The sequence below is a fragment of the Chiloscyllium punctatum genome, chromosome X, assembly GCF_047496795.1.
Source record: "Chiloscyllium punctatum isolate Juve2018m chromosome X, sChiPun1.3, whole genome shotgun sequence".
NCBI lineage: Eukaryota > Metazoa > Chordata > Chondrichthyes > Orectolobiformes > Hemiscylliidae > Chiloscyllium > Chiloscyllium punctatum.
The window spans coordinates 9,357,743-9,370,323 of NC_092791.1; the positions used below are offsets into that span (position 1 = coordinate 9,357,743).

At 52.2% G+C, this 12,581-nt stretch overlaps 1 protein-coding gene across 3 annotated transcripts in view; it reads right to left on the reverse strand.

Moving 5' to 3' along the window:
- LOC140471165 (calcitonin gene-related peptide type 1 receptor-like) overlaps window positions 1–12,581 on the reverse strand; it is a 264,420-nt gene that overhangs the window by 54,385 nt on the left and 197,454 nt on the right. For all 3 annotated transcript variants that reach the window (XM_072567045.1, XM_072567046.1, XM_072567047.1), the window contains one exon: window positions 755–865. In XM_072567045.1, the coding sequence (XP_072423146.1) occupies window positions 755–865 (111 nt within the window). The remainder of the gene's footprint in view (window positions 1–754; window positions 866–12,581) is intronic.

Genomic DNA, 12,581 nt, shown 5'->3' on the forward strand with positions numbered 1-12,581 from the left:
AGTCCTGGACACCTGCACCCACCCACAAGTGAAAAGTAGATCAGATTCCCTACAGTGTGGAAACAGGCTCATCAGCCCAACCAGTCTGCACTGACCCTCCGAAGAGTAACCCACCCAGACCCTCTGACTAATGAACCTATCGCTATGGGGCAATTTAGCATGGCCAATTCACCTGTCCTACACATCTTTGGACTGTGGGAGGAAACCAGAGCACCCAGAGGAAACCCACGCAGACACGAGGAGAATGTGCAAACTCCACACAGACAGTCGCCCGAGGCTGGAATCGAAACTGGGACCCTGGTGCTGTGAGGCAGCAGTGCTAACCACTGAGCTACCGTGCCACCCCACCAAGTGTTTCCATCTCCCCTATCTCTTCTTCATATCTTGAAATCTTTGATCAAATCATCCCTTGGCCTATTAATTCCAGGGATGACAGCTAACATTTGTTTAATCTCTCCCCATCTCTTCACCCAGTTGGAGTCCAATTATCACTCTGGTGAATCTGTAGTGCACTCCCTCCAAAGCCAGTGTCTCTTTGCTAAGGTTTGGAGCCCGGAACTGTTCACAGTTTTACAGACGGCATCTCACTAGGAACAGAGTTTGTGTTTCTTTTCATTAGGAGCCTATTTGAGTATTTCCTCTTTGTGGGATGTGTGTTTATGGTCATAGATCACACAATAATGCGCTGAAGATGAAGATACGTTTGGGAGGTGGAGGGGGATGGAATTCGATAAATAGCAGTGAACAGACTTGCCTGCAGGATCAAAGACCTGATAGTAATCAGGGCAATGTTGTGCAGACATCGATTTGGCAGAAGCATCGTCCCAGCACAGCCATCCATCCCAGGTACGGTTACAGTAAGAACCTGCAAAGTAGTAAAAACAGCATATCAGATGTTTACTTTCTGCTTCACTGCTTTTCTGAATGCTCCTCTGAACCTCCCTGCCTTGGTGCTCCTCAGATGTGCCATGTTGCTCACTCGGCTCTCAACTTCAGGCTCCAGTCTTCTCTCTGAGACAGAAAGAGGTGGCGGTGTGATACTGAAAGCTGTTCACACTTCACGTAGCTTGGCTCCATAGTCACCAACAATCTGCCACTTCATGTCTCAGCTGCTATGGTGAAGCTGAGTAAGAGAGCGTGGAACAGCAGGAACCTGATTGAGAACACCATAGGCTGACTCTCCAGTGTAGGATTGTGGCACTGCTCCCCTGCCATGCTTCCCACAGAGGCAGCTTCTCAAGACTTCCACCACTTAATTGCTGCTGGATCAAAGTTAGACAAGCTAACTATTCTCATGACTTCAGCACAAGAGCTGGTACTGATTTCTAGGCATGGGAATAGGGTCATCAGAAAGGATGGGTGTTAACGGCACTGGTCTCTTGCTGAAGTTATGTGCTGAGCAGTGGATTATTGAAATAGTGAGTGACTGCAGAACGCTGGGATTTGATAGATTAGATTCCCTACAGTGTGGAAACAGGCCCTTCCGTCCAACCAGTCCACACCGACCCTCCGAAGAGTAACCCACCCAGACCCATTTCCCTCTGACTTAACACTATGGGACAATTTAGCATGGCCAATCCACCCTAACCTACACACCTTTGGACTGTGAGAGGAAACTGAAGCACCCGGAGGAAACCCACGCAGACACGGGGAGAATGTGCAAACTCCACACAGACAGTCACCAGAGGCTGGAATCGAACCTGGGTCCCTGGCGCTGTGAGGTGGCAGTGCTAACAACTGAGCCACCGTGCCACCCCCAAAGGTGCAGAGGGATCTGGGAATCCGAGTATGTGAATTGCAAAAAGGTCAATTTGAAAGTACAAGTGACTAGGAAGTTAAGTGGAATGCTTTCATTTATTGCAAGGCTAATAGAGTATAAATGGAGGGAAGTTTTATGTCAGCTGTACAAGCCCTCAGTGAGACCACATCTGGAGAACTATGTAGAGCTTGCTCTCCTTAGTTGAAAAGGAGATATAAGTGGATTCGAGGCAGTTCACTTGACTCCTTGCTGGAATGAAGGGCTTACCTTATGAAGAAAGTTGCATCTTTACCTGTTGGAATTTAGAATGTGCACACTCCACACAGACAGTCGCCTGAGGCTGGAATTGAACCTGGGACCCTGGCACTGTGAGGCAGCAGTGCTAACCACTGAGCCACCGTGCTCACCCCCAAAGGTGCTGAGGGATCTGGGAATCTTAAGTGGTGATCTTATTGAAACATGGGACAGGGTGGATTCTGAAATGATGTTTCCTCTTATGAGAAAGACTAGGAGACACGGTTTAAGAATAAAACGTCCCCTTAAGAGAGTTCCTGTTTAAGACAATGATGAGGAGAATATTTTCTCCTCAGTGGGTTGTTATTCTGTGGAATCCTCTGTGGAATATGTTCCTATCCACAGTGAAAGTGGACACCCGATTGCATTAATGATGACGAGGCGACATTCAGGTCTTGGCTCGACCTCTCAATAAAATAGATGAGTGGATCCAGAAACAACAGGCTCTCCTTCATTGACAAGTCACCGCTGTGTGACCAAAGCATCCATAGGCCTGCCCAGTGCGAGCTCAGACAGACACGAGACACTTTACTCAAAGCCCAGAAACCCCAGTCCTATTCAGACTGCCAGAGATTCAGGGACACCTGAAATCAACAAGTCCCAGTCTCTCAGTTCACACCAATCAGAGTCATCAAAGTTTATAGTACAGAACCAGGCTATTTGGCCCATCATGTCTGTACCAGCTCCCAGAAAAGCGACCCAGCTAGACGCATTCTCCAGCCCTATCTTTGTAGCCTTCTACCTTCATCACTCTCAAATATATCTCCAGCTCTCTTTTGAAACCTTCGATGGAATCTGTAGTGATTGCAAAAGAGGTCAGCCAGGTAGACTCAGAGTCGGAGTTCCTTGATTGGGGCTGTTGACTTGGTCTAATCAGGGGGTCCTGGCTGACAGATATAAATAGGAGAGTTAGGGGTTCTGCTCACTCTGAGAGCCAGCTCTGTGCTAGCTGGGTTAGTGTCAGGTACTACGCAACTGGACTCAAAGGGGCACCGCAGCTGGCTTTGTTGTTCGAAAACGCAGCAAGTGGACCTTCTGACTTACAAGGTATGTCAATGGAAGTAGGCAATCTCGTCAGGCCAACTGAGGTTGGGAAACACCACTCGACTAACTGAGGGCCTATCCTGAATAGAGGGACTCGAGGTCAGCCCACAGCAAAACTCCAAAACAAAGCCGAACCTTGGCCAAACGGTTCAAATATTCGTCAACAGGCCATTGTAGTCGCTGGTCCTTATTGTATGCAGACTCAGATCAGTGATCGCGAGACCAGTCTTTCCCAAAATTTGCTCTCGACTCCAATCCTTCAGTTTGCATGAGACCTCGGCCAGGCTGTGAACCTATCCTGGGGGTCCCCCACAGATTAAGGATACAACTTCAGTTCCAGTTCTTTGTGAGAAGGAGCTGGCTGTGGTAAAAGGCTCAGGCCCAAGTGAGGTCCTAAGTAAATACCTAGAAGTTTTTCAGGAAGCGAGTCCGGTGCTGGGAAAAGCACAGTGGGTCAGGCAGCATCCGAGGAGCAGGAGAATCAACGTTTCAAGCCCTTCATCAGGGCCTGATGTCCGAAACGTCAGGGGTAGCTTCAGCCTGTGCCATTTTCAAGGTCACCCGCAGGTCGCCATTTATCTGGATGATGTGCCAACAATTTGGAAGACCAATAAAGAGCACTTGGAGAACTTGGACGTCGTGCTTAAATGTTTATCCTCGGCAAGTGAAGGTCTTAGAGGGAAATATGTGTGTCCCAGTCACCCCAAGTAACCTACTTGGCCTATAGAGTTTACAAGACCAGCTTGCATCCATTGGAAAATAAAGTGAGGGTGATCAAAGGTGCCCTGGTTCCTATGTCTGGACTGGAGCTTGGGTCTTTCCTTCAGTTGGCGAATTATTACGGAAAATTTCTATGTAAGATGCCCCCATCCTAGCACCCTTACCTTTCATGTTCACAAAGGGTCAGGCCTTCGAAAGGGTCTGGTAGCTGAGAAGTACCCTTTTGGGAAGTGAAAAAACAGCTATTGTCATCCGAGGTGTTGGCCCACTGCGATCCCAAGTGAGATGCGATGCCAACATGCGATGCCTCCCTGGATGGTATTGGGGTAGTGTTGGCTCACCCGTGGCCCAGCAGAGAGGAATGCCCTATAGCATATGCGCCCTGGACTTTGGCTGATGCCAAACAAAGGTCTGCCCAAAGAGAGATGGAAGGTTCGGTGGTCATCTTTGAAGTGAGAAATTCTACCCATATCTTTACGGATGTACATTGTAACAGTAATGGACCATGACTACTTAAAGAGGTCAGGGTTGTGCTGCACATGGCTTCAGGTCAGATTCAGCAGTAGGCTGTCATCTTAAGTGCATACAATGACAAGTTGGAACAATGTCCGGAAGACCAAGTGGCCAGAAGGTCCATACTCCCAGCTGTAAACTCGACTGTCTATCCTTCGAGCTACTGAGTCAGCCACTCAGAATCGACCTTTTCGAACCTACCTTTCTAATCTGCCTCCCAGCCTCTCTGCCTTTTCTCAGAGTAGCTTTGATGACCATGGCGCTGTGGTTTTTCCCATGAGTCATCCACCCTTGACTCAATTGGGTTGTCCCTTAAATAGACATCAAACATTTCAGACCTGTTAGGCAGATCCAACAAATTCTGGGGTCCTGGGGCCTGCAAGTCCCTTTCCTTTTTGTGAATGGTCAGCCCTTCCCCTGCCATCTCTGCACTCCACCTTGCCTGCCTATCGTGATGTGGAGTGTCCACTGTCTGGGACAACTGTTCCAGAAACCTCTCTCCTTCTTGGATGATATGCAGTGAGGAGAGTCACTGCTCCAATTTGCCAGATGTTGTTCAATGACTGCTACCTTCTGGAACCTCATGCAGATGTGATGGTCCTGAATGTCGTGAGAATCGAAAACCTGCCTCACACACCACAAGCTTTCCCAGAGTCCCTGCCATTTTTCCTGGCATGCCGTGGAGGCTCTGCTCTTTCGAAGCTCTTCTTGCTCTCTATTTTTGCACAGAGGAGGAGGGAGGGAAGGAAACACTCCAGTAATATAATATTTGCGGTTTCACCGTTCATTGACTGGGCCCTCCATCACTTCGTAGCTAATCTCTCCTAGAATCCTCCTCAGTCACTTCTCACAACAGCCTCCTGTTCCTCCCATTCTCAATTTTCAGTATAGAGAGATCAACAAAACTCACGGGAAAAGTCAAATTCCAGAAATATTGGCAGAACATTTGAACCACATCCTCGAATGGCTTTCATTCATCAATGAACAACAAGGGGCCAGAAGTGACCATCAACTGCTCACTTGATGACCTGTCAAGACTGTCAGAAATGACAATGCCAATGATCTCCAAACTAGTGGAAACATTGTAGGGACTGATCTGATCCTAGATGAGGCCTAAAATACCATACAATGCTACAATATAGACAAGTGTCTTACATACCCACTGTCCCACCCAGTCCCTCAGTGTGAAAGGACAGTGCGATAACCCACTGTCCCACCCAGTCCCTCAGTGTGAAAGGACAGTGCGATAACCCACTGTCCCACCCAGTCCCTCAGTGCGAAAGGACAGTGCGATAACCCACTGTCCCACCCAGTCCCTCAGTGCGAAAGGACAGTGCGATAACCCACTGTCCCACCCAGTCCCTCAGTGCGAAAGGACAGTGCGATAACCCACTGTCGCACCCAGTCCCTCAGTGCGAAAGGACAGTGCGATAACCCACTGACCCACCCAGTCCCTCAGTGCGAAAGGACAGTCCGATAACCCACTGTCCCACCCAGTCCCTCAGTGTGAAAGGACAGTGCGATAACCCACTGTCCCACCCAGTCCCTCAGTGTGAAAGGACAGTGCGATAACCCACTGTCCCACCCAGTCCCTCAGTGCGAAAGGACAGTGCGATAACCCACTGTCCCACCCAGTCCCTCAGTGCGAAAGGACAGTGTGATAACCCACTGTCCCACCCAGTCCCTCAGTGTGAAAGGACAGTGTGATAACCCACTGTCCCACCCAGTCCCTCAGTGCGAAAGGACAGTGTGATAACCCACTGTCCGACCCAGTCCCTCAGTGCGAAAGGACAGTGTGATAACCCACTGTCCCACCCAGTCCCTCAGTGTGAAAGGACAGTGTGATAACCCACTGTCCCACCCAGCCCCTCAGTGTGAAAGGACAGTCCGATAACCCACTGTCCCACCCAGTCCCTCAGTGTGAAAGGTCAGTGTGATAACCCACTGTCCCACCCAGTCCCTCAGTGTGAAAGGACAGTGTGATAACCCACTGTCCCACCCAGTCCCTCAGTGTGAAAGGACAGTGTGATAACCCACTGTCCCACCCAGTCCCTCAGTGTGAAAGGACAGTGTGATAACCCACTGTCCCAAACAGTCCCTCAGTGTGAAAGGACAGTGTGATAACCCACTGTCCCACCCAGCCCCTCAGTGTGAAAGGACAGTGTGATAACCCACTGTCCCACCCAGCCCCTCAGTGTGAAAGGACAGTGTGATAACCCACTGTCCCACCCAGTCCCTCAGTGTGAAAGGACAGTGTGATAACCCACTGTCCCACCCAGTCCCTCAGTGTGAAAGGACAGTCCGATAACCCACTGTCCCACCCAGTCCCTCAGTGTGAAAGGACAGTGCGATAACCCACTGTCCCACCCAGTCCCTCAGTGTGAAAGGACAGTCCGATAACCCACTGTCCCACCCAGTCCCTCAGTGAGAAAGGACAGTGTGATAACCCACTGTCCCACCCAGTCCCTCAGTGCGAAAGGACAGTGTGATAACCCGCTGTCCCACCCAGTCCCTCAGTGTGAAAGGACAGTGTGATAACCCACTGTCCCACCCAGTCCCTCAGTGCGAAAGGACAGTGTGATAACCCACTGTCCGACCCAGTCCCTCAGTGCGAAAGGACAGTGTGATAACCCACTGTCCCACCCAGTCCCTCAGTGTGAAAGGACAGTGTGATAACCCACTGTCCCACCCAGCCCCTCAGTGTGAAAGGACAGTCCGATAACCCACTGTCCCACCCAGTCCCTCAGTGTGAAAGGTCAGTGTGATAACCCACTGTCCCACCCAGTCCCTCAGTGTGAAAGGACAGTGCGATAACCCACTGTCCCACCCAGTCCCTCAGTGTGAAAGGACAGTGTGATAACCCACAGTCCCACCCAGTCCCTCAGTGTGAAAGGACAGTGCGATAACCCACTGTCGCACCCAGTCCCTCAGTGCGAAAGGACAGTGCGATAACCCACTGACCCACCCAGTCCCTCAGTGCGAAAGGACAGTCCGATAACCCACTGTCCCACCCAGTCCCTCAGTGTGAAAGGACAGTGCGATAACCCACTGTCCCACCCAGTCCCTCAGTGTGAAAGGACAGTGCGATAACCCACTGTCCCACCCAGTCCCTCAGTGCGAAAGGACAGTGCGATAACCCACTGTCCCACCCAGTCCCTCAGTGCGAAAGGACAGTGTGATAACCCACTGTCCCACCCAGTCCCTCAGTGTGAAAGGACAGTGTGATAACCCACTGTCCCACCCAGTCCCTCAGTGCGAAAGGACAGTGTGATAACCCACTGTCCGACCCAGTCCCTCAGTGCGAAAGGACAGTGTGATAACCCACTGTCCCACCCAGTCCCTCAGTGTGAAAGGACAGTGTGATAACCCACTGTCCCACCCAGCCCCTCAGTGTGAAAGGACAGTCCGATAACCCACTGTCCCACCCAGTCCCTCAGTGTGAAAGGTCAGTGTGATAACCCACTGTCCCACCCAGTCCCTCAGTGTGAAAGGACAGTGTGATAACCCACTGTCCCACCCAGTCCCTCAGTGTGAAAGGACAGTGTGATAACCCACTGTCCCACCCAGTCCCTCAGTGTGAAAGGACAGTGTGATAACCCACTGTCCCAAACAGTCCCTCAGTGTGAAAGGACAGTGTGATAACCCACTGTCCCACCCAGCCCCTCAGTGTGAAAGGACAGTGTGATAACCCACTGTCCCACCCAGCCCCTCAGTGTGAAAGGACAGTGTGATAACCCACTGTCCCACCCAGTCCCTCAGTGTGAAAGGACAGTGTGATAACCCACTGTCCCACCCAGTCCCTCAGTGTGAAAGGACAGTCCGATAACCCACTGTCCCACCCAGTCCCTCAGTGTGAAAGGACAGTGCGATAACCCACTGTCCCACCCAGTCCCTCAGTGTGAAAGGACAGTCCGATAACCCACTGTCCCACCCAGTCCCTCAGTGAGAAAGGACAGTGTGATAACCCACTGTCCCACCCAGTCCCTCAGTGCGAAAGGACAGTGTGATAACCCGCTGTCCCACCCAGTCCCTCAGTGTGAAAGGACAGTGTGATAACCCACTCTCCCACCCAGTCCCTCAGTGCGAAAGGACAGTGTGATAACCCACTGTCCGACCCAGTCCCTCAGTGCGAAAGGACAGTGTGATAACCCACTGTCCCACCCAGTCCCTCAGTGTGAAAGGACAGTGTGATAACCCACTGTCCCACCCAGCCCCTCAGTGTGAAAGGACAGTCCGATAACCCACTGTCCCACCCAGTCCCTCAGTGTGAAAGGTCAGTGTGATAACCCACTGTCCCACCCAGTCCCTCAGTGTGAAAGGACAGTGTGATAACCCACTGTCCCACCCAGTCCCTCAGTGTGAAAGGACAGTGTGATAACCCACAGTCCCACCCAGTCCCTCAGTGTGAAAGGACAGTGTGATAACCCACTGTCCCACCCAGTCCCTCAGTGTGAAAGGACAGTGTGATAACCCACTGTCCCAAACAGTCCCTCAGTGTGAAAGGACAGTGTGATAACCCACAGTCCCACCCAGCCCCTCAGTGTGAAAGGACAGTGTGATAACCCACTGTCCCACCCAGCCCCTCAGTGTGAAAGGACAGTGTGATAACCCACTGTCCCACCCAGTCTCTCAGTGTGAAAGGACAGTGTGATAACCCACTGTCCCACCCAGTCCCTCAGTGTGAAAGGACAGTCCGATAACCCACTGTCCCACCCAGTCCCTCAGTGTGAAAGGACAGTGCGATAACCCACTGTCCCACCCAGTCCCTCAGTGTGAAAGGACAGTCCGATAACCCACTGTCCCACCCAGTCCCTCAGTGAGAAAGGACAGTGTGATAACCCACTGTCCCACCCAGTCCCTCAGTGTGAAAGGACAGTGTGATAACCCACTGTCCCACCCAGTCCCTCAGTGTGAAAGGACAGTGTGATAACCCACTGTCCCACCCAGTCCCTCAGTGTGAAAGGACAGTGTGATAACCCACTGTCCCACCCAGTCCCTCAGTGTGAAACGACAGTGTGATAACTCACTGTCCCACCCAGCCCCTCAGTGTGAAAGGACAGTGTGATAACCCACTGTCCCACCCAGTCCCTCACGGTGAAAGGACAGTGTGATAACCCACTGTCCCACCCAGTCCCTCAGTGTGAAAGGACAGTCCGATAACCCACTAACCCACCCAGTCCCTCAGTGTGAAAGGACAGTGCGATAACCCACTGTCCCACCCAGTCACTCAGTGTGAAAGGACAGTGTGATAACCCACTGTCCCACCCAGTCCCTCAGTGTGAAAGGACAGTCCGATAACCCACTGTCCCACCCAGTCCCTCAGTGAGAAAGGACAGTGTGATAACCCACTGTCCCACCCAGTCCCTCAGTGTGAAAGGACAGTGTGATAACCCACTGTCCCACCCAGTCCCTCAGTGTGAAAGGACAGTGTGATAACCCACTGTCCCACCCAGTCCCTCAGTGTGAAAGGACAGTGTGATAACCCACTGTCCCACCCAGTCCCTCAGTGTGAAACAACAGTGTGATAACCCACTGTCCCACCCAGCCCCTCAGTGTGAAAGGACAGTGTGATAACCCACTGTCCCACCCAGTCCCTCAGTGTGAAAGGACAGTGTGATAACCCACTGTCCCACCCAGTCCCTCAGTGTGAAAGGACAGTGTGATAACCCACTGTCCCACCCAGTCCCTCAGTGTGAAAGGACAGTGTGATAACCCACCGTCCCACCCAGTCCCTTAGTGTGAAAGGACAGTGTGATAACCCACTGTCCCACCCAGCCCCTCAGTGTGAAAGGACAGTGTGATAACCCACTGTCCCACCCAGTCCCTCACTGTGAAAGGACACTGTGATAACCCACTGTCCCACCCAGTCCCTCACTGTGAAAGGACAGTGCGATAACCCACTGTCCCACCCAGTCCCTCAGTGTGAAAGGACAGTGTGATAACCCACTGTCCCACCCAGTCCCTCAGTGTGAAAGGACAGTGTGATAACCCACTGTCCCACCCAGTCCCTCAGTGTGAAAGGACAGTGTGATAACCCACTGTCCCACCCAGTCCCTCAGTGTGAAAGGTCAGTGTGATAACCCACTGTCCCACCCAGTCCCTCAGTGTGAACGGACACTGTGATAACCCACTGTCCCACCCAGTCCCTCAGTGTGAAAGGATAGTCCGATAACCCACTGTCCCACCCAGTCCCTCAGTGTGAAAGGACAGTCCGATAACCCACTGTCCCACCCAGTCCCTCAGTGTGAAAGGACAGTGTGATAACCCACTGTCCCACCCAGTCCCTCAGTGTGAAAGGACAGTCCGATAACCCACTGTCCCACCCAGTCCCTCAGTGAGAAAGGACAGTGTGATAACCCACTGTCCCACCCAGTCCCTCAGTGTGAAAGGACAGTCCGATAACCCACTGTCCCACCCAGTCCCTCAGTGTGAAAGGTCAGTCCGATAACCCACTGTCCCACCCAGTCCCTCAGTGTGAAAGGACAGTGTGATAACCCACTGTCCCACCCAGTCCCTCAGTGTGAAAGGACAGTGTGATAACCCACTGTCCCACCCAGCCCCTCAGTGTGAAAGGACAGTCCGATAACCCACTGTCCCACCCAGTCCCTCAGTGTGAAAGGTCAGTGTGATAACCCACTGTCCCACCCAGTCCCTCAGTGTGAAAGGACAGTGTGATAACCCACTGTCCCACCCAGTCCCTCAGTGTGAAAGGACAGTGTGATAACCCACTGTCCCACCCAGTCCCTCAGTGTGAAAGGACAGTGTGATAACCCACTGTCCCACCCAGTCCCTCAGTGTGAAAGGACAGTGTGATAACCCACTGTCCCAAACAGTCCCTCAGTGTGAAAGGACAGTGTGATAACCCACAGTCCCACCCAGCCCCTCAGTGTGAAAGGACAGTGTGATAACCCACTGTACCACCCAGCCCCTCAGTGTGAAAGGACAGTGTGATAACCCACTGTCCCACCCAGTCTCTCAGTGTGAAAGGACAGTGTGATAACCCACTGTCCCACCCAGTCCCTCAGTGTGAAAGGACAGTCCGATAACCCACTGTCCCACCCAGTCCCTCAGTGTGAAAGGACAGTGCGATAACCCACTGTCCCACCCAGTCCCTCAGTGTGAAAGGACAGTCCGATAACCCACTGTCCCACCCAGTCCCTCAGTGAGAAAGGACAGTGTGATAACCCACTGTCCCACCCAGTCCCTCAGTGTGAAAGGACAGTGTGATAACCCACTGTCCCACCCAGTCCCTCAGTGTGAAAGGACAGTGTGATAACCCACTGTCCCACCCAGTCCCTCAGTGTGAAAGGACAGTGTGATAACCCACTGTCCCACCCAGTCCCTCAGTGTGAAACGACAGTGTGATAACTCACTGTCCCACCCAGCCCCTCAGTGTGAAAGGACAGTGTGATAACCCACTGTCCCACCCAGTCCCTCACGGTGAAAGGACAGTGTGATAACCCACTGTCCCACCCAGTCCCTCAGTGTGAAAGGACAGTCCGATAACCCACTGTCCCACCCAGTCCCTCAGTGTGAAAGGACAGTGCGATAACCCACTGTCCCACCCAGTCACTCAGTGTGAAAGGACAGTGTGATAACCCACTGTCCCACCCAGTCCCTCAGTGTGAAAGGACAGTCCGATAACCCACTGTCCCACCCAGTCCCTCAGTGAGAAAGGACAGTGTGATAACCCACTGTCCCACCCAGTCCCTCAGTGTGAAAGGACAGTGTGATAACCCACTGTCCCACCCAGTCCCTCAGTGTGAAAGGACAGTGTGATAACCCACTGTCCCACCCAGTCCCTCAGTGTGAAAGGACAGTGTGATAACCCACTGTCCCACCCAGTCCCTCAGTGTGAAACGACAGTGTGATAACCCACTGTCCCACCCAGCCCCTCAGTGTGAAAGGACAGTGTGATAACCCACTGTCCCACCCAGTCCCTCAGTGTGAAAGGACAGTGTGATAACCCACTGTCCCACCCAGCCCCTCAGTGTGAAAGGACAGTGTGATAACCCACTGTCCCACCCAGTCCCTCAGTGTGAAAGGACAGTGTGATAACCCACTGTCCCACCCAGTCCCTCACTGTGAAAGGACAGTGTGATAACCCACTGTCCCACCCAGTCCCTCACTGTGAAAGGACAGTGCGATAACCCACTGTCCCACCCAGTCCCTCAGTGTGAAAGGACAGTGTGATAACCCACTGTCCCACCCAGTCCCTCAGTGTGAAAGGACAGTGTGATAACCCACCGTC